General features: G+C 37.3%; 1 protein-coding gene across 1 annotated transcript in view; it reads right to left on the bottom strand.

Annotated features, from left to right (window-relative positions):
- PLEKHA7 (pleckstrin homology domain containing, family A member 7) overlaps positions 1 to 20,419 on the bottom strand; it is a 93,629-nt gene that overhangs the window by 30,188 nt on the left and 43,022 nt on the right. Inside the window, exons 3-7 of the mRNA XM_009995397.1 lie at positions 16,335 to 16,446; positions 9,346 to 9,450; positions 8,298 to 8,370; positions 7,044 to 7,144; positions 841 to 1,019 (exon numbers count right to left, since the gene is read on the bottom strand). Of these exons, the coding sequence (XP_009993699.1) occupies positions 841 to 1,019; positions 7,044 to 7,144; positions 8,298 to 8,370; positions 9,346 to 9,450; positions 16,335 to 16,446 (570 nt within the window). The remainder of the gene's footprint in view (positions 1 to 840; positions 1,020 to 7,043; positions 7,145 to 8,297; positions 8,371 to 9,345; positions 9,451 to 16,334; positions 16,447 to 20,419) is intronic.

The following is a 20,419-nucleotide window of genomic DNA, read 5'->3' as shown; positions in this document are numbered from 1 at the left end:
AGGGAAAGAATTTCATTTCCAAAGTCAAAACAAAGCAGGCGACACCAATTTTAAGAAAAGGGGAAAACTGGAAGAACATGAACTCTGAGGTGAATTCTTTTGCCTCTAGCACTAATGGGACAAAGGCCATCCTCCTTTTGTCCCAGGGCTTTTTTTCTCCTATCAAGAAAAAGACAAAAAAGCTCTTAAAAGTACTAAAGGCCACCAAAGTAAGTAAAAAAATAAGCAGTTAATGCCTGCATAAATTAGTAGATATCCATAACTATGCACTTATCTTTTCCCTCTTAACAGCATTTTAATCTAGTTCTAAACACTTGCTTGAAACAACCCATTACTTTTCTGTCTTTTCCCTTTTACTAGCCATGGTGTTTCAGGAGATGGTTCAGTGGTTAGGGGTTGTGGGGCAGAAGTTTGGACTTGATGATTTTGAAGGTCTTTTTCAACCTTGGTGATGATTCTATGATTTTACTTATCTCTCAAGGCTGCCAAGTGACTGTTGCAGGTGTATGAATTTGCTCACCAAACTTTTTTACAGAAATTCCCTAAAAATATACAGAAATAATTCCATGTCACTAAATACGAGCACACAATTGTGTGTAGATACAAATACTGAACACCAGGTTTTCTTATTTAGTGTTACTCAACTGACCTGCAATTGAACATAAATTTTAAAAATTTCCTTAAAATAGGAATTAGTTTCAAGCACACAAACAACACTTTCAGAAATCACTACCGATCTGTTTTATATATATATATATGTGTATATATATACATATCTATGTATATATAAAATTTATTTGAAAAATCATTACAAGAGAATAGGTTGTGTATGGAACTTGCCTCTTCAGTGAAGAGCGTGTTTGCATGAGAGCAGCTTGATTCATAGCCCTGATCCAGCCATTCATGTCCTCCTGGGTGTCTGCACTGAAGTAGTACGTCCGCATCCCTGAATGCTCTGCCTGAGAGCCAATAACAGAATTCCTATTATAAATATATGCCCTCATACCTGTATGAACAGCCTGTAAGGAAAACAGAAAAAAGAAATACAAGTCAGACAGCCCTTCCTTCTTCTTGCCTCCCAGAAAATTTACTGTAACTTTTCCAGATATCTTTATATAACTTTCCAGAATCTCCGACTTTTTCTTAAATTTTGGGTAAAATTATTACACTACCACAGCAGGCTGTGGTGCAGCAAAGCCAAATAGCACTCTCTGATTTTTACTGGAATTCATCTACGTCTTTCTCCCACCATTAAACAAAAAATACAGTGCTTCCATTTTTCACAATATGAAATTTCAGCTTTTAATTTTCTCTTAACGGAGACATTTCATTTGCCATAAATAAAACTCAAAACAAATTAAATTAATTCTCACTGAGACATGCAGAAGGCAAGCCAATTTCTCCAGCTCATTTAATAAAGCAATTTATTCAGACAAAACACAGAAAAAAATAAATCTTGCAATTCAAGCAATTAAATTCCTTACTTAAGAACAGATTATAATGCATGTTAAGATCTTTTGGTTAAAGCATACACTTGAACTTCTGCATTAGCTGCAAAATCACAACATTACTGATAAAGTTAGTAATACTGATGAAATTATCACAGCACATAAAATATTGCCAAGTACCTTTGCACACAAAAAACTTCCATGAAATTCCACTGCAAACTACAGGCATTTGGAAATCCCTCCATAAATATATTCAATATTAAAAAGTGTACAATTTGGAATATCTTTTTAACTCTAGGCTAGTTGAATTTAATCAAATCTCATCCACATTTATATAAGCAATAGAATATATATTACTAAGTCATATCAGTCCTAAAACACTTGACTATATTTCCTAAAAATTACTTTACAGATGTGCTTGAGATTAGCCAGGTGAGATCCATTGCCTTAGTTCCCAAAAAAACAGAAGGCAGTGTATTTAGCCTGAAAGCTCTCAGAATTTTATTAAAACAGAAATTAGTAACTTAAACTGCTTTTTATAAAACTGAACCTGCTGTCGCACACAAAAGCTAATGGCATGAAACATCGCTGAGACAGGGGTTTTCTAAAATTAAAAAAATTCAAGAAACAGCAGCTCTGACCAACTTGGGCATTTAGGAATCAAAGGATTTTCCTCACATCTGCTTGGCCATTTCGAGATCATTTCAAATGGTCAAAACAAATATCATTTAGAAGCATTTAATTCATTGCAATTAATTGTTGGCATCCAGTGTAAGAATGGACCGAAAATTGGCAGTTCCAGACATAAAGGAAATCAGTGATTTTAACACTAGACCTTTGTGACTACAGAGTTCCTTTGCAGACCACATTGAGCCCACAGAAGATGACACTAGAACTCAGAAGTAAAGCAGTCCTGCAGAAGGCCAACCACATCCTGGACTGCATCAAAAGAAGTGTGGCCAGCAGATCAAGAGAGGTGATTTTGCCCCTCCACTCTGCCCTGATGAGACCTCTCCTGGAGTACTGCATCCAGCTCTGGAGCCCCCAGCACAAGAAGGATGTGGACCTGCTGGAGTGTGTCAAGAGGAGGGCAACAAAAAAATTATCAGAGGGTTGGAGCACCTCTCTTATGAAAGACAGGCTGAGGGAGTTAAGGTTGTTCATCCTGAAGAGTAGACTCCACGAGGACCTCATAGCGACCTTCCAATGTCTGAAAGGAGCCTTTAAGAAGGCTGAGGAAGAGCTGTTCACAAGGGCATGTAATGACATGAAAAGGGGTAATGGTTTCAAGCTAGAGAAGGGTAGATTTAGGTTGGACATTATGAAAAAGTTCTGTAGTATGAGGGTGGTGGATCACTGGAACAGGTTGCCAAGAGAGGTGTTGGAAGCCCCACCCCAAGAAACATTCAAGGTGAGGCTTGGTAGGGCTCTGAGCAATCTGTTCTACTTGGACATATATCTGTTCACTGTCGGGGGGTTGGACTAGATGACCTTTAGAGATCCCTTCCAACTCAAGATATTCTATGATCCAGATCAACATAACCTGTTTGCCTTTCATTCTCTTTTCACTGGTGCATGATGAATGCAGCAGAAAGCACTGGCTAAGAGGCCACAGGTGAAAACAGAATAAAAGTGTGAAATAGGCTGCAACATTCTCCCTTGGGAGACCGAAGCTATCACAGCCATAAACATCCATAGCTTCACAAGGGATAAAGAGGATGGTGTGTTATCATCAACTAACATGACATTGTGAAGTTTGCAATATATCTAACTGGTTAAAGGAAAATTCAAATACATTTCAGTTATTTATTAGTAGCATGTTTCATATGCAAGAAAGCCACTTTGTGCCGATGCTCTGTAGCTGTCACTGATAGCGGACACAGCAGGAGTTGTTGTTTTTTGTTTTGTTTTGTTTTTTTAAAAAAGCAATAGCTATTAGGACAACTACAGCATACTAGAAAGCCTAAAACACAGCACATGTGCACATGTACACCACACACACAACAGGGAAAAAATAATACTGGTACCTATTCATGCATTCAGATGCCTTAATGTGGATAGACTGAGAAGAAAAGCAGTCTCTCTCCCATAATGCACAGGAGAAATGGACAGTAAACCCCAAGGGCATATCAACAGGACAAGACAAGGACAAAAAGTTAAACAAGTTAAAACCATGAAAAGATTCATGTTTCCTAAGAAAATACTTAACAAAAAACTATACTAAAAGTAACCAATGCCTAGAGATGTTATGTTCACTTCTGATAACTCAAAATTCCTAGGAGAAAAAAAGCCACAGTTCAAAGGACAGAGAAATGCAGAGGGGACAGCTTTCCAATGATTGTAATATTTCCAAGTTAATCCTCTCCAGGTTTCTCAATCTGTATTTCTGTCAGATCAATATAAATGAGTTTACATTCAGTATTCTCTCATGTATTCTAACACATGTAAGACCAATTAAAAATAGTTTTTATGATTTAAGACAATGAAGCTTCTAAAGAGACTGTGATGACAGTAACCTTCAGAAACTGATGTTACTCATATTTAAAATCATATTACTAAAAAGTACAGCCAATTCTTTATTAACCACAAGGAGCATTTCCAGTTATATGCCAATGTTGTGCAAACTTTTTCCCATTAAAATCTATACATTGAATTTGTGTTGCCTCCCATTTTTATCAGCAAAAAAATACTCTATTAGAAATATAGCAATTAGATAACCTCTAAGATGTTAACTACTGAAATAAATATGCACTAAGAATCCTGAGTTCTAAAAGTCTGTCACAGAGCTTCATGCCAGTAGTTACAGCTAGTCACAGCACTTTGTTTGGGACAAATAAACAATGTGAAAAAAATATCAGGGTAAATACTTAGAAGTAGAGTTTCTAAAGAAAACAATATAGCACACATACTGCTACACTTCAAAGCAGGTTTCTGATTGCATTCAAACAACCAGTATACAGTTCTGCAGGCCTGTAATTGTTAAATACCCAGAGACACAAAAGGCTAAAGCTAGGTCTTAGGAAATGATAGAAGGAAAAAACCTGTGAACTCCTACACTGTACCTTTTAACAGTTAGCTTAACATATTTCCTAGTCAGCACATAATTTAGAAACCTTCTTCTAACAGAATCAGATGCAAAAAGGACCCATGTATTTGCTAAGTAAATTTCCTTTGTTGAGTTTTACAAACTAAAATGTCGAAAATTTTCAGTTTGGCTGCTTCCCTACCTTAAATAACTCATTTTTACTTAAAACAGCCACTTCAAATGAGAGTCAAAATCTTCATTGTAACAGAGGATTCACTGCAATCTGAAAAAACATCAGGCCAAATGTAAAAAGTGACACAACATATTCTCCCACTCATTCAGGACTTAAATGCAAAAAAAGCCCTATCTTTATTTTGGGCTTAATCTGCTTGTGTTTTCTATTTCTGGCTGCACTACATCATGAGACAGAATGTCCGTCTACGCTCTGGATATCGAAATGTACTGAAGAGATTAGATAAAGGTAATGGCTGGTGAGTGATGGAATGCCAGCACAGCCACTGTGTGCCCACAGCCAACTCCACGACCATGGAATGTCAGTGCTGGATGGGGTCCATGTGACAGGACTCTCATAAAATCCTCCTACTGCCTTAGGAGTTGGTTCTAAAAAAATTAAAAATGAAACTGCAGCATCAAGTCTGGAGCCAGTCATCAGACACCTAAAGCAGAGCTGAGATTGGCCCAACAAACTAACTGACAAGACGTATGTTGTGAGTTTTTAATACAGATTTCTAGGATAATGTTTCTCTTGCAATTAGCTCCCTATTTTTACACCAATGTTTTAGTAATGACCCTGTGTTGAATGTCTCAGCTTACTGGCTCATGCCAACGTTCAGAAAAGACTCCAAGTAAAGAGACTTGGTAGAGCTCACACAGGCATGATATCCTAAAAGGAACAGGGTCAGTCTGCAGCTGCTTCTGAAAATGTTTAACCACGATCACAATCGTGGATTGTACTCCACAGGAAACGAAGGGCATAACCTGGCAGTGGTGACTTGAGAGTCTGCCTATAGAGCATACTGCCTGGAAACTAAATGTTCACACACATGAACAGCACTGGGGGTTTTTTATCCCCTTATCACTAACAGTGTTAAACTGGTTAATAATCCTAATATACATTCAATTGATATTTACAAACATCCTTTCAATTAAAAAAAAAAAGCAGACTTTAAAAAAAAAACAAAAAACCAACACCTCTCAAGACTCTAAAGCACCTAGATATTTCATGTTACTTTCTTAATTTCCTTCTCCAGTCTGCACTAACAGCTACTCAAGAGAAGCAGAAGCCTACAAGTACACTGGGTCCTCCTTTTCTTAGTATGTGCTTCTTCCTTGGAAAAGGCTCTAGAAGAGGACGCCTTGATAAACTGCAACCATTTAATATTAGAGTGGAATGTTTGGGCTTTTTTTTAAATAAAGGTTCCTTTGTAGCTTGCCCTGCTATCTCATGTTCATTGTATTTTAAAAAGTACAATAAACATTTCCACAAAGTGCACTGGGTCTTTTTTTAAACACAAGCTAATATTTGCTTAATACATTTCAAATGGTTATTCACTTGCAAACACTACCCAAACCAACAAAAGGCAGTCCACAATTTTAAAACAACCCAAAAATAAAAATGCAAGAGAAAGTCTAAGCTGAGGACATATTCTTCATAATTTCAGCACAGGAAAGATTTAAACAGAAACTTTACTTTTAGATCTTCTAACATATACCTGATAAACACTTGATCTCAAAATTTCTTTTTTTAAAGCACATAGCTCATTCACTTGAAGGAAAACAGGTCCTGCTCCAAGTATTGGTACAATTTAAACCTGCAACTCACACTGCAGTTTCTAAACTGCCTTAGTGCAGCATCTCAGACAACAATCAGTTGGAGCCACGTTGCTCTATTGTCAAGAAAGAATGTATGTTTTATTTATTTTTTGCAGGTTTTTTATAAAAAAGAACTAAGATATATATACAATTAATTTTTTTTTAAGAAAAAACACAAACACAACCACAAATTCTATCAAAACAAGATATTTTTTTCTTTTAAAAACTCCATGTCACTCAGGACAAAAACTGCTTACAAAAATTATTGGTTACTCTTTTTTCCCCTGGAAACCAGTACTATAGATAAAAAGCTACAGTGTAGTCATTTTCTAACTGCAAGAGCTGATTACTCTCTTTAGAAAAGAACATACCAAAACCAAAAGACTGTCAGTTTATTATGAGTTCAAGTACTCTATAAAGAAAAAGCTACAACTTTTCTTCAATTTGTATCAGTACTGGAACAATTTATCAATACTAGTATCTAATTTTAGAAACAGGAGTTTTACTCACAGACACATTATTAAGTTCTAAAGATACTTAGATAGTAACAGACATAGGAATGTCAATTCATAAGCAACAAAGAAGTGCTATGTCACGCTTGAACAGGCAGCCAAAAACCTGTCTACTCTTAAAAAATAAAACAGAAAAGTAGATGATGTTTCTGTTTACAACAGCATCTTTTCTAATGCAAATAAACATTTGAAAATATGATTAGCTAGTAAGTTTTGTAAGTGTACCTTAAAAGAAAATTTGCGATTGATGCGATCCTCAGGTCCCACCGGAGATATTACGTAGCTAGGCAAGGGTATGCTGCCCAGAACAGATTCTTCTCTGCTGTCTGTTGAACAACAACAAAATCACAGAATCTAATTCACTGCACTTTTCAGTGAGGTAACAATACATTCTCCTTTATGAACACACAGACAACAGGCATCAACGAGAAAGAAGAGCAGTTCAGAGCAGCAGTGGAATGGGCCAGCCAAGGGATGTTGTGCTGTCTCCGTTCCTGTAGGCTGTCAACGCCTGACCAGATTACACCCTGAGCCACCTGGGCTGACTCCTTTCCTGACCCTGCTTTCACCAGGCAGTTGAACTGGAGAGTTCCTCAAGTCCCTTACAACCTGAATTTTCTTATGACTCAACACCTATAATACATGGTGAAAAATGGTTAACTTTGGAAGAAACAAGATTTAATTTTTTTAAAAAAGATTAATTTGGTTTTTGTTGAAGATTTTTTTGGGGGGTGGGGTGGGTGATTTTTTAGGTTCAGACATAAGAATATGCTTTGAGAACAAAGCTTATTGTGACAAATGAACTCTGACGGCTGCATAATATGATGGACTTTCCATTCAGCATTTTACATCTAGGCTAATTGCTATAATTAGGAAACCTCTGTTACTGCTGGCTCTAAAGTGATCAGCAGCAGAAATGCAGCACCAAGAAATATTAATTCAAGTTTCATGTTTTGTAATGTTTTCTAAAAATGTAACACACTACACAATATTCAAAACTTCATCATATCCTTATGTAATACCATTATACCTAGTTCAGGCTAAGAGCACATTGAGCCTTTTTTGGTAGAAATACCTGATTCTGAAATTCTCACTCTTACATTGTACCTTCAATAAGAGCTGAATTAATGCCCTGGACTTGCCATAGTTCTCAAAAAAATCAAGAGCAAGCAAGTAAGCTACACAACACAGAACACAGAAGGAATAAATCTTAAAGTGGTATTGCTGCCAGATGTTTTGCAATGTAAACCTTGACATATATAAAGGTAAATTATGTGACAAACGATCATACAGCACCCCCTTGCTCTCCAACTCTGGCCTGAAATTCACTGGACAAATTCACATGGATAAGCAAATGTTTCACAAACCATCTTCTCAGAATACTTAAATATATATACGAAGAGTTCAACTAGTTTATGCTTGCAGTGTAATTTGAACAGACTGTGACAGACTATGCCAAAAAAGTTGGTATCTACTCACCTTTGTAGTAAAATAAACAATAATCAGCCAGCACAAACCATCGCCTTTTCCACAACCGCATGCCAGAGCTATCCTGAAATGCAAGAAATGTGATACACTTTTCATTTAAGGAAAGTTAACAGTTTAGCATTCAATGCTGTCCCAGAGGGTAGTTTACCAGAAGTTTACCTCAGTATGGTACTAACTGCAAAAACAAAAGCTTTATATTTTAGCAAAATATTATGTACTAAGAAAGACAAGAGGCAAAACATCTGGCTATAAAATAACCAGGGTAGAATATTTGGACTGCTAATTGGCATTAAGCAATTAAACTTGCAGCCCAAAGAGCCTTCAGATTAACCTGATACACAGTCAATGAATATTTTATCTAGACAGATCTACCCTACAATAAAGAAACAATGTATGCAACTGGATGTCATAAACTCCAACAAGGATTGCCTGTAGACCAAGATGAAAATCACTACACAGCTGTGAAGTGAGACCTCAAATTTCAGACAATGATCCCCTATAATTCTACAAATCTCTCTTGTTACCCATGTCGAAAACGTAATTTTATCAAACAAAAAATTACAGAGTGCATAATGTGCAAATTTAAATGAAATATAACAACATGCCTGTGCACATCTATATGTATCTCTCTGTATGTATCACCTTGTCAAAATGAGTAACATTTACATTGAAATTAATTTTAGAAGCTTGTAAAATTGCCAGACTGTAACCTAAGGGAATAAGAGTTATTCAGTTGAGGCAGCCAGCCAGCAGGGTAAAGCAGGGAAAATAACCAGATTTAGACAACAAACAGCCTCAACATTTAACCATAATGGCGATATCCATCCATCATTGGTCCTACTTCTGAGTCAAACCTGTATGCAAAACTTGGTTTTCACACTTGTTGAGCACAAGCTCCTCATTATAGAAGCTTGTGGGAGTACCCAACACTGCCCTGTACCACCAACATTGGAGCTTGTTTTTTTTCAGTTACATGGAAGGCACTTTCTTGATTATTGTTTTGAAGTACATTAATAGAAACAGATTATTACATGCATACCTGTTTGTGTAGCCAGCCTCTTACTATAACAGGAACATTGGGATTCCTCCTGATAGCTTGCTCCCTCTTTCCAAAGCTATGAACTTTGTTTCCAGATTTGACAACCTGTAAAGAAGTTTAATGTAGCAGTGGTTTTTAAACTGTACTGAGACTCATTTCATATTACATATAACCTCACTGCAATAATTCATAGCTCATTACACAGCAACAACGTATTTATAGCATTTTCAAGGGCAAATAAACAGACAATGATATTTACAACATAGCAAAGTCAATCTACCACTTTCATCAATATATGAGTGCAAGCACGGTCCACCAACTCCCAGCTGAACTGCAGGAGTGCTGGTGACTGCAGAGTGAAAGCAGAACTGCTCAAGTTTTGGTGTGCTTGGGAGGTATTGTTGGGTGCACTACAAGAGCTGCATGCGAGTCTCTCTCTGCAACATTGTACAAGTCTCTCACACACAGGGCTTAATGTGCGTGGATCATACTCTTGCTGTTCATTGTAGGGGTGGGGAGGTTGTTTTTTGTTTTCTTTCCTGTTTAAAATCAAACAACATTGATAGCTTAATAAAATGCTTGGACTTTGACTCTGCAAACAAAAGTAGAAGACAGAGTGACTGCTATGGAAGAGACCTCGACAGCAGAGTAAGTGGAAATCACAAGGTCTAGGTTTGTGTTTTACTGCAACCTCAGTTTTGACTCACAGGAGGAAAACTATTTCAAACACAAACAAGGAAAGCCTATCAGTCCATGAAAAAGACATTTCTGGATGAATAATCCGCCTGTTCTTTTCCAGTTTCAGCACAGTTTGCTACTGCAATTGCTTTAGGAACCTAAGGTGCACAAACCACCTATACAGCTTCTCCAAGGAAAGAGCAATCCAGATTCACAGAATCATAGAATGGTCTTGTTTGGAAGGAAACTTGAAGATCACCTAGGTCAAATCTCCCTTTTATGGTCACTGTCTCCTTCCTACAATGTCTCCTTTGAATGTCTCCTCTCAGATGGCCAGGGTACGGATGCTCTCGCTCTGTCAGCTGCAGACAAACAGCAGCTCTGGAACGAGTACATTTGCCATACACAAGGGATGATACAATAAAAGCATCTCAGCCTACTTCTTCAGCAGTCAGGCAACATCTAAACTAGTAGACAGTATACCTAAATATAAAATATTCTAGAAATATATGCTAACATTAAATGAATTATATACATTTTGAGGCCAGGGTTTACCAACCTGCACTAAATTTCACACATTTCAGGAGACATAAGCACAAACCTTAATGCAGGATTAGGAAAATAGCAATAATCAGTATGGGAAAAAAAAACAACACATTTTTTTTCTTTGGTGCTATAGCATATAAAACAGCAATGTAATTTAACAGTGGTAAAGAGATATCAAAGGGCAGATTTTACTAGGTAGTTTCCCTGAGGTCTGCTTACCAGGAAGCAGCACACTGCTTTCAGCTCTGTTGAGAAGTCAGGTAAGCTGCATGTCACGGTCATTCCTGTGAAATACCCTGACAATCAGGAGACAGGAAGAATTCCAAATGTGGGCTTTTCCTTAGGAGTGGCCCCTCTGCTGATGAGAGAGGGTCTGCACAAGATTTACCAGTAGCCCAGGGCAGCACAGGAGATGACCTAAGCAGCCCCGCCATCAAGGCTAGCACAAACCTAACAGGTCACGTTGCAGCCAACAAGAGGTTTCTGGGAAGATGCAGCTGCTATTCAGCTGCCAATATCCAGTTCACAGTAGAAGCTAGATGAGGATGGTATCACTGAGATATCCCAGCCCATTTCTCTGCCATATCTGTGCTAAGGAACTCAGCTCACGGGCTGCAGAGCACAGTTTACACACTATGCAGACACAGCGTGGCAATTATGACCACAAAATCTCTCAGTACACACTCACAGGCCTACAAGCAGCAAGTCTGAGACTACAGAAGAACTAAGATATGAGACATTTGGTGTTTGCTGTTGAAAATATTCCAAAATAAAACTTGTTAGTCTATGTCCAAAAATTACTTTAAACAAGCACACAAAGACAACATGAAGATAGCCCAGATCTGGATGATCATATGCTCATCAGGCTAAGCCATATGTATTTTAAGAAAAGTGAGAAAATTAATTCAATCAAGATTTAAAAAAACTCTTGCCAAATGCTAGAAGCACCAGCTACATTTCAAGGGTGATGAAAAATAACAAGACACAAATTATTCAAGGCTCTGAAAGTAAAAAATCTGTAATTTGCACCTAAACAAAAGTCAATGCACAAAATGTACAGAATTCAGTTTCCTAATTTTTCTCTCTCATATTTATCCTAGGAAGGGTGGATGAACAGAACAGTTAAAAGTACAGATGATCTAACCTTAGAGCAGGATTTTCTAAATTACAAAAAGGGAGACAGTATCATGGTAAAAATATACATATAATTAGAATCATAGAATAGTTTGGCTTGGAAGGAACCTTAGAGACCATCTAGTTGCAACTCCCCCTGCATGGGCAGGGACATCTTCCACTAGAGCAGGTTGCTCTAAGCCTCGTCCAGCCTGGCCTTGAACACGTCCAAGAAGGGGGCTTCCATCACTCCTCTGGGCAGCCTGTGCTAGTGTCTCCCCATACTCACATAAAAAAAAATTCTTCCTGGTATCTAATCTAAACCTACCCTCTTTCAGGTTAAAACCATTTCCTCTCATCCTATTACTACTTGGCCTTGAAAAAGTTTATCCTCAGTTTCTGCTTTAAGGTCTCCCTGAAGCCTTCTCTTCTCCAGGCTGAACAACCCCAACTCCCTCAGCCTGTCTTCACAGGAAAGATGTTCCAGCCCTCCAATCATCCTTGTGGCCTTTCTCTGGACTTGCTCCAACGGATCAATGTCTTTCTTGTGCTGAGGGCTCCAGAACTGGACACAGTAAACCAGGTGGGGTCACACGAAAGCAGAGGTGGAGAAATATCTCCCTTGACCTGCTGGTTACACTTATTTCGATGCAGCCCAGGACATAGTTGGCTTTCTGAACTGCAAGCAGAGACTGCCAGGTCACATTGAGCTTCTCATCAAACAACACCCTCAAGCTCTTCTTCTCAGGGCTGCTCTCTATCCATTCTCCCGCACGCTGTATTTGTGCTTGGGATTGCCCCAACCCAGGTGCAGGACCCTGCACTTTGTCTTGTTGAACTTCCTGAGGTTGGCATGGGCCCACCTCTCAAGCCTGTCAAGGACCCCCTTCCCTCCAGCATGTCAGCCACACCACACAGCTCAGTGTCACCAGCAAACTTGCTGAGGGTGCACTCAATCCCACTGTCCATGTCACTAACAAAGATATTGCACAGCACCAGTGCCACTACAGACCCCTGAGGAGTGCCACTAGTCACTGATCTCCACTTGGACATGGAGCCATTGACCACTACTCTTTTGAGTTTGACCATCCACCCAATAACACAAGAAACTCATAGCTTGACTTTCTATCTACAAGGAATTAAAAATAAAAAACCTATACCAAAATCAGCCTACAAAACACCCTACTTGTTAAATTCTAGGTCATCAGCTCTTCTATTCAGAAAATCTGTGTTCCACTAACAAATGAATTCATGGATCCTTTCAGTATCTTCAAGAAAACTAGACAAAATGTTTAGTTTTCTGATAGTAAAAATTGAAACTCTCAGAAATTCCTGCTCTTAATATTGAGAATTCATGTGCAGTGGCTCTGAACTAAACTTTGTGTTCTACACTGCAGCTCCAGAAAGTCCCACAGAGCTGGTATCATCACATACCTGTCACCATTGCCTGTTTCTCTCAGCTACTAGATTCCCTCTTTATTAACCTGCAATCCTCACCAGTTCATCTTAGAAAAATATCAGCAACTATCAGTATCATCAACAATTAGATTACTTCTCTTGTGTAGAACCCATCCAAAACACACTCTCAGAATGTAGATATTAATAAATATATTGCACTACTATCCTTTACTCTTTCGACTTGGCCAAATTACTGTCTAGCACAGTAACATTTATAGACTTCCTTTCACATAATCTGATGGTTTAACAGACTTAATTCCAAATGGACCTTATTCTCAAACTGAAATGCATCTTTATTCCTCTATATCCTTAATTTCTAATCAAAGTAAAATGGCTTTTATCATGGTTAATAATGTAATTGAATTATGAACATGCAGAACTTGCGGACAGAATATGACTGGCTTTTATTCCCTCAATGCCATATCTCCTAAATTTCTGCAGGAATGACAGACTTAATCAGACAGTGCCAGCCTCAAAAGATAGGGAGCACCCCATGAATGTATATGCATTTTTGCAAAACTGTCCATCTCAGGCATCTTAGAAAATGAAGCCTGAGATATTTTTATGAACATCAATGAAACATAATGACATTTTGTTAAGTATAAGCCTCATTTTGTCTTTTTCTGTTTCTCTTATTTGCAACATGCTCCTCTAATTATTCACTGTGCAACTGACATCGTTGGACAGAACACGTGAAATTCTGTTTCCAAACAATTATGTTTTCTTTCAGGAGTTTTATTCAATCCAAGTTCAGACTTGAACATTGCAACCAGCAAGCCAGAAGTCTTCACCTCTTTCATCTTGAACTGATAATGACAAATCTGCTATACACTTGGCAGTTTACCTTCCTTATCCACCCCAAACACAGCAGTTCTTAGCTGTCAACTTTCTACAGAACAATCAAGTGGGAAGTCATGTACCTGTTCCTTCACCTTCTGATTTGGTACTACTTCAATGAGCACAGCTCTACACAAAAATCAGTTTGAATTCAGCCGGGTTCCCAACAGTACACCTACACAGTTCTGTGATGGCTTTTGCAGGACAAAACTATCAAAGCATTTAATAAAAGATAATCATTAGCTATGGGTAGCTAGACCTTTGCCATGACAAACAGAACATGTCCCTGGCTTCATGACTGTCTCTCAAGTCTGTGTCTGGAAACTTAATCTTTGAAAGAATGATAATCGAATTCATGGAAGAAAACATTTAGAAATAGGTGTTAGGATCTTAAAATCTACTCACACTGTGCCAAAACAACCTCAAAATGGAGAACACTGGTTACTTACTTTGCAGCCTTTATTCTCATTACTAGTTCACTTGAATTAATTTTGTGTTAGGCTGTGAAGGAGTTCAACAGATACTGTGACTCTACAGAATGAGGAGTGATTTCAAGCCTGGAAACTCATGCAATGATGAAACAAAGTAGATGTAAGAAAGACATTGGTTCTCTGTCTTAATCAAAATTCCTATTAAGTATTCATTGAGGGCCTGCAGCAGGACTGATCTGACATAAATAAACTTGGTGGAGAAGAAAAGTACAGGCAAGCCCTCTATGACAGTCTAAAGCTGTCATGTATTTAAAACATGCTGCACCTTGTAGCCTGCCAGAAGCGTGCCTGGCCACACTACGGGACTGCAAACAAAACAGAAGCAGAGACCAAAACCAGGCCAAACACATTTTTGGGAGGTTTCTGGATATTCTTCAAGCTGCGATGGAAACTGTATCACCCTCATCTTTAGCTGTGTGGTTCCAGCATCTCCAGTGAACTAGACTCTAGCACATGACTATTATGGGGAGCCCTGTAATTTATTTTCAGTCACCATTTTTTATCTCACTGCTTTTACAAAGCCTCATTAGATCAGTGCAAACACATGACAAAGGGAAGGAGCAGCAGCAGCAGGTGACAGAGGACACACACTGTTTGGCAGAAGCATGATCTTGGGGAAGTTAAAGCCTATTGCATCACTGGAGAAATCCCCAACTCAAAGCAGAGTGTCAGGCCTTCATTAAGTCTGCTGGATTTAAGAGTAAAAAAAGGAACCTTCTCCCTCTAATGCTGGCATTAAAAAAAAACAGTACACAAATGCCCAAGTGCTTTGGGAACTTCAACTGTTGGAATATCAGAAAGAAATTTATAAAGTAATTCAGGTAACCTACCAAGTAGTGTTTTCAGTAATAACTTCATTTAGCACTTTAATGATAGGTGTATACTTGAAATTTGCCACACAACAAACTTTCAGACTATCACTGTTAGTTCAATAATCTAGACATTTTAGATTTACAAAAAAAAAAAAAAAAAAATTTAAAACGTGGGGGGTTTTAGCTTTCCATGAAATTGTTTTAATCTTCTCTAACATATACTCAAGCAATTTAAAACATTAGACACAATTTGTGAGTTCAACTGAACAAAAATATCTTTGCAAGGAACTTGTCAAAGACCTTTCTTGAACTCAATTACTTAACAGGCATCACACTTTTGCATTAAAAAAAAAAAAGTTTATAAACTGCAGTCAAAGTTAAGAAATCTATCTTATCTCTGCTAATTCTTCCAGTACTGTTTCAGTTCTTTTTATCCAGCCCTCTCCCATTCTCACTGTACAGTAAATTACTGTAAGAAGCATTAAAATAGTTGGTGACACTTCAAGTACAGTGTTTTATTACAGTTTGTGCAATAATAAATGCAAGCACTTTGTCAATGACAAATAATGGATTTTTCTATTATTGAACATCCTGTGCGTAAGTTTGGGATCTGAACTGTTTGTGCACTACAGAGACAGCAGAAAAGGATCTAAGTTATTACTAAGATGAAGAACAGCAGTAAGGTTTCATGCAAAAGTAATAACTGTTCCTGGTATTCTGCAGCACTTTTTGCCATATACACTGGACTATCAAAAGACTTGCTGAAATACTAGTATTACTTATATATACTTCTGTTCTCAAGAAGCTACTCAAATTTTACATGTTACAATAATCACTATTTTTTGAATTATCATTCAAAGCTGTCATGAAGGTATATAGTGCTCCTATGCTGCAAAAAGCTTTTATGTTTAGGTAGAAGATATTACCCCTTTGTTGGGGAAAGTTATACTTCTGGGCTAAACTCATTACTCTATTAAAATCAACATTAAAAGAGTATTGGATTTAAAGTGAGAGAAGTTCTAACCATCAAGAAACAGTAGCCTTTTTCCTTTACCTTAGAGCCAGGTTTTGTATCAACAGCAGATGTAGTTACTGCAGTGGAGGTTTCACTGACCATGCTTGAAGGTCTTTGGTTTATTTGTTGCTTGGACATAGATGAATTCTGCCTAGAAAACAAACAAAACCAAATACTTTAAAGCACATTGTTTCGAACAGTCAGCTTTGCCATTTTATATATAAGATCCACAGTGAGCAAATGAATGACAGGCTAGTCAAACATTTCCTATGCATCTGAAATTTCCTTTGCAGTACCCCTGTTATTTTCATTTCAGGTATTCCTCAAGCAGATGCTGCCAGTGACATCTGATGATTGGTATTTGCCAGTGCATCAGGAAGAAGAAACCTGCCAAATTCTCTGCAAATCCAGCAGAGAATCAAAAAATAACCAAGAGCACTCAGAGAAGATAAGGCTAATGCAGAAAAACTAAACTGTACCCAATTTAGAGGCTTAGCGGCAAACACGTGGAAGAGACAAAATTGGGGAGGGAAGGACAAGAGTCAGCACTTTGCAGTCACAGGCTTCTTACTTAAAATCAAAGTAAGGCTAGCCTAGTATTAAATCTGTCACTAACTCAATGTTACATCTTTAAATCAGCCCAAAATACAGTTCACACCACAATATGAATTATTAAAGTACCTTTTAAGTGAAATGGTGCAATTTGTGGCAGATATTGTTAGAAATAAATAACTTCTGAGTCATACTAAGATTCAAGAAATCTTGATAACTAGCTTATATGCAGATACCTGTTTAAAGCATAAATGAGATCAATCCTAACACAGGAACCTGTTCAACAAGTAAGAATTCAGCACAGCTGCCTAGATGAAGAAATGAGAGAATAAAAGTAATAGCGAAATCTTGAGGAAACCCAAATGCAAGATGTGAAGAGAAATGTCAGCAGCCAAGCACAACACTAACTTGTGAATTAAACCCACAGGTGGCTTTTTCAGTAATCATATACAACACAGCTTAGCAAATTGTAGTTTAGGAACAAGTAGCAATACAGTCACATCAGAAAAAAACCTACATAAAATAAACTATTAACAATGTATGATTTTCATTTTCCCATCTCAATAAATTACCAAAGCCATTTTTAAGAAAATAAAAAAAAAAAAAGACAGACACACAAGCCACACCAAATATTACTGTCAGTACCACTGAAATTCAATCCAGTTCTGAACACAACAGAGAACAGAGTAATTTTGAGCAGCTATCACTCATGAGAACAGAGAAGAGCTTGAGATTGCAGTGGCTCACCACATGTTTAACAAGGACAAGGTGTTTGCCACCATTGTTCTTCCTCAGTTACAATCTGAAAAATTACTTCTTCAAAAGCCATTACAGTTGATTTTTGTGTCAGGGAAAAAACATTTTTCCATTTGTGGTCTCCCAGTTTCAATTAAGTTTACAAGGAAGTAACATAACTTGGATTCCATTTCCTTTGTGCCTTGCTCAGCTGGCACAAATCCTTTCTTTCTAGCTTTTACACCTAAGTTCAGGTCCAAGATAGAAGAACGAGCAACAGCAAGTCCCTAAAATCTCTGGACAGCCTTTAATGCATGAAAGCTTCATCACATCAGTTTGAGTCAACTTGCCAGGTGTCTTCAACATTTAATTAGCTTTAGGAATATTCAGTTTCAGCAAAGAGCAGATTAAGACACTTCCCGTATGTAACAGTGCCTGACTAAGCTATTTCTGTTGATCAGGCAGTCTTGATACCTGCATTTGACTCTGTTCTTATTCAATCCTTTCCCACAATATAATCTTCAGAAATAGGCAGAAAATGCAGACTTACAATGTGCCTGCATTGTAGATCCAAAATCATTGCACTTGCCTTTTCCTAATACTTACTTACCAAAAAGGTTTTATTTTCCTGCTTGAGGCAACTAAACAGAGAGTAAGTACTTATGGTTGCACTCCATGATCTCAGGAGTCTTTCCCAACCTGCATAGTTCTATGATTCTATTTCAAGGAGGGAGAAACACAAACAGAGATGTGACAGTCTGCTACTCTGTCTCCTCAAAAATTAATCTAAAGGATCCGTTTTTATGTCATTAAGAGGGCTACTAGAAATGAGTTGCAACAGCACAAAAACAAAACCCAACCAAGGAAAAAGCATGGCCTTAGAAGACACAACCTTTCTCTTCTTCTCTTGAAGTTTAGATTCCTTGCAATGTTTATGCCACAAACTACTCTGTTCTATACTGCAAAGTACATGTTATTTTTCAGATACTCACTGGGGTGAGGAGGAGGAAAGGAGAAGGCAGAGGGAAGAAGAGAGAGCACTTAACTTACATATTCAGATAACTATAGGCTTCCCAGCCTATAGATAATCTGATTAGATGATGTTTATTCATTTTATGTAGTAGCTATTTCACAGAGAGCTAACTTTCTCAGGAAAGTCAAAAATGAAAAATAAAATCTTATTTTCAACAAATTTTATTTATTTTTTCCAACAAAAAAAAGTTAAAATATAAAGAGAAATAACTCCAGAGAAATGGTGTGAACCTACCAGTTGGGGTAGACAAACTCAGATGGAACAAATTTTCACTGTTCCACGAGATGTTGTTTCACCATAGGTTAAATATACAGCACGAAAAGAGAGATAGATAGATAGATAGATAGATAGATAGATAGATAGATAGATAGATATTTAAAAGAACTACAGAGGAAGAGAAGCTTTTTAAGTTTAACAAGATCATCACTATCAGAAAGTCATAATGTAGTACAGAACAATAAATGCATAATTTATAACAATTTGTAATTTGAATTCTCTTCCACTTCCTACTCACTGCCAATAAATCAAGCTTTCCCTTTCTAATTCTACCAAAATAAATTATGAACTTCAACTGGGAAAATAATAAATTCACAAAGAGAAAAATGTATTTTTTAAAATGTGAGGTTGTTGCCATGTGGAAGAACTTTCATAGCCAGCAAGAGAGACAGTACATCCTCCAAAAGAGAAAATACATTATTCTTCTCCTGAAAAAAAAGTCTTTGGCAGCAAATACTGGTGATCCAAATTTTCTGGAAGATGTAACAGAAAACACCAAATACTGAAAATTAATTGAAGTGCAGTATTGCAAGGATAATACAGGTTTGCATGAAATCAGAACACAAAACACAAGTATCTTAATAGCTAATTAATTATCTCCATCTGATTTTAAAAGCAAATAAAAATATGCAGAATATGCAGAATTACGTGAAACATCCCACCATGTTAATAGACTTAATACTATCATAATAGAGTTTACAGATTAATCTTTAAAAATTAGTGACTATAGCATTACCCCTGTGCATTCAGAAACACCAGTTCACAATAACAATTAGCAAAAAGGCTTGATGATATCTGTTATTCAAGACATCCCATTCTGTTTTCATAGTGCTTGTATTTGTCTGTTTTCAGAACAGCTTTCTTGCTGCCTCTTCCAGGTCTGTGCATACACAGAACTGCAGTATTTACATTTGTAGCTCCACTCCCTTGTAAATCTTTTTTAAAGACTTGAAAATAACACTCGACATAGCATCTCCTGTCAAGCAAGTCCCTACTCTACTTAAAAAGTGCTAATATGTCTACAGAAATCACATTTATCAGCTACAAAAATTACACGGTCAATCTTTGGTTTATTTAAAAAAAAAACAACCAACACTTAGCAACAACAACCCCCACAATTAAGTACACGAGTAGCCCATATTAAAAATGCAATACTCACAAGAGAACACATTCCTTTTCTTCTCTAAAAGGATCACAAAGATTAGTCGACTTAGAGGATCCACATTCATACCAGCAACTTAAAAACTTTATTTTGTTGAAACCCAATTCAACACAAACATTACGTCAATCTAGTTTTAATCCTAATAAATCTCCAATTCAGCTAGTTAAAAAAAAATAACTGTTTCAGTATTTTTATTAATGTAAACATAGCAGATACTTATTTTGGGGTGTTTGGGTTTCCTCCTTTCTCTCCACCTGATACTTTTGCTGCTATAGTAACCAAATGCAATAGACAAAATAAGATGGCTCCCTCCCCAGAGGTGATACACTGGTGTTATCAGCTGCACAAAAAACAGGCAAAAAAGAT

Source organism: Chaetura pelagica, unplaced genomic scaffold (assembly GCF_000747805.2).
Source record: "Chaetura pelagica isolate M959 unplaced genomic scaffold, ChaPel_1.0 scaffold94, whole genome shotgun sequence".
Taxonomy (NCBI): domain Eukaryota; kingdom Metazoa; phylum Chordata; class Aves; order Apodiformes; family Apodidae; genus Chaetura; species Chaetura pelagica.
This window is presented reverse-complemented; position numbering and strand designations above follow the sequence as displayed.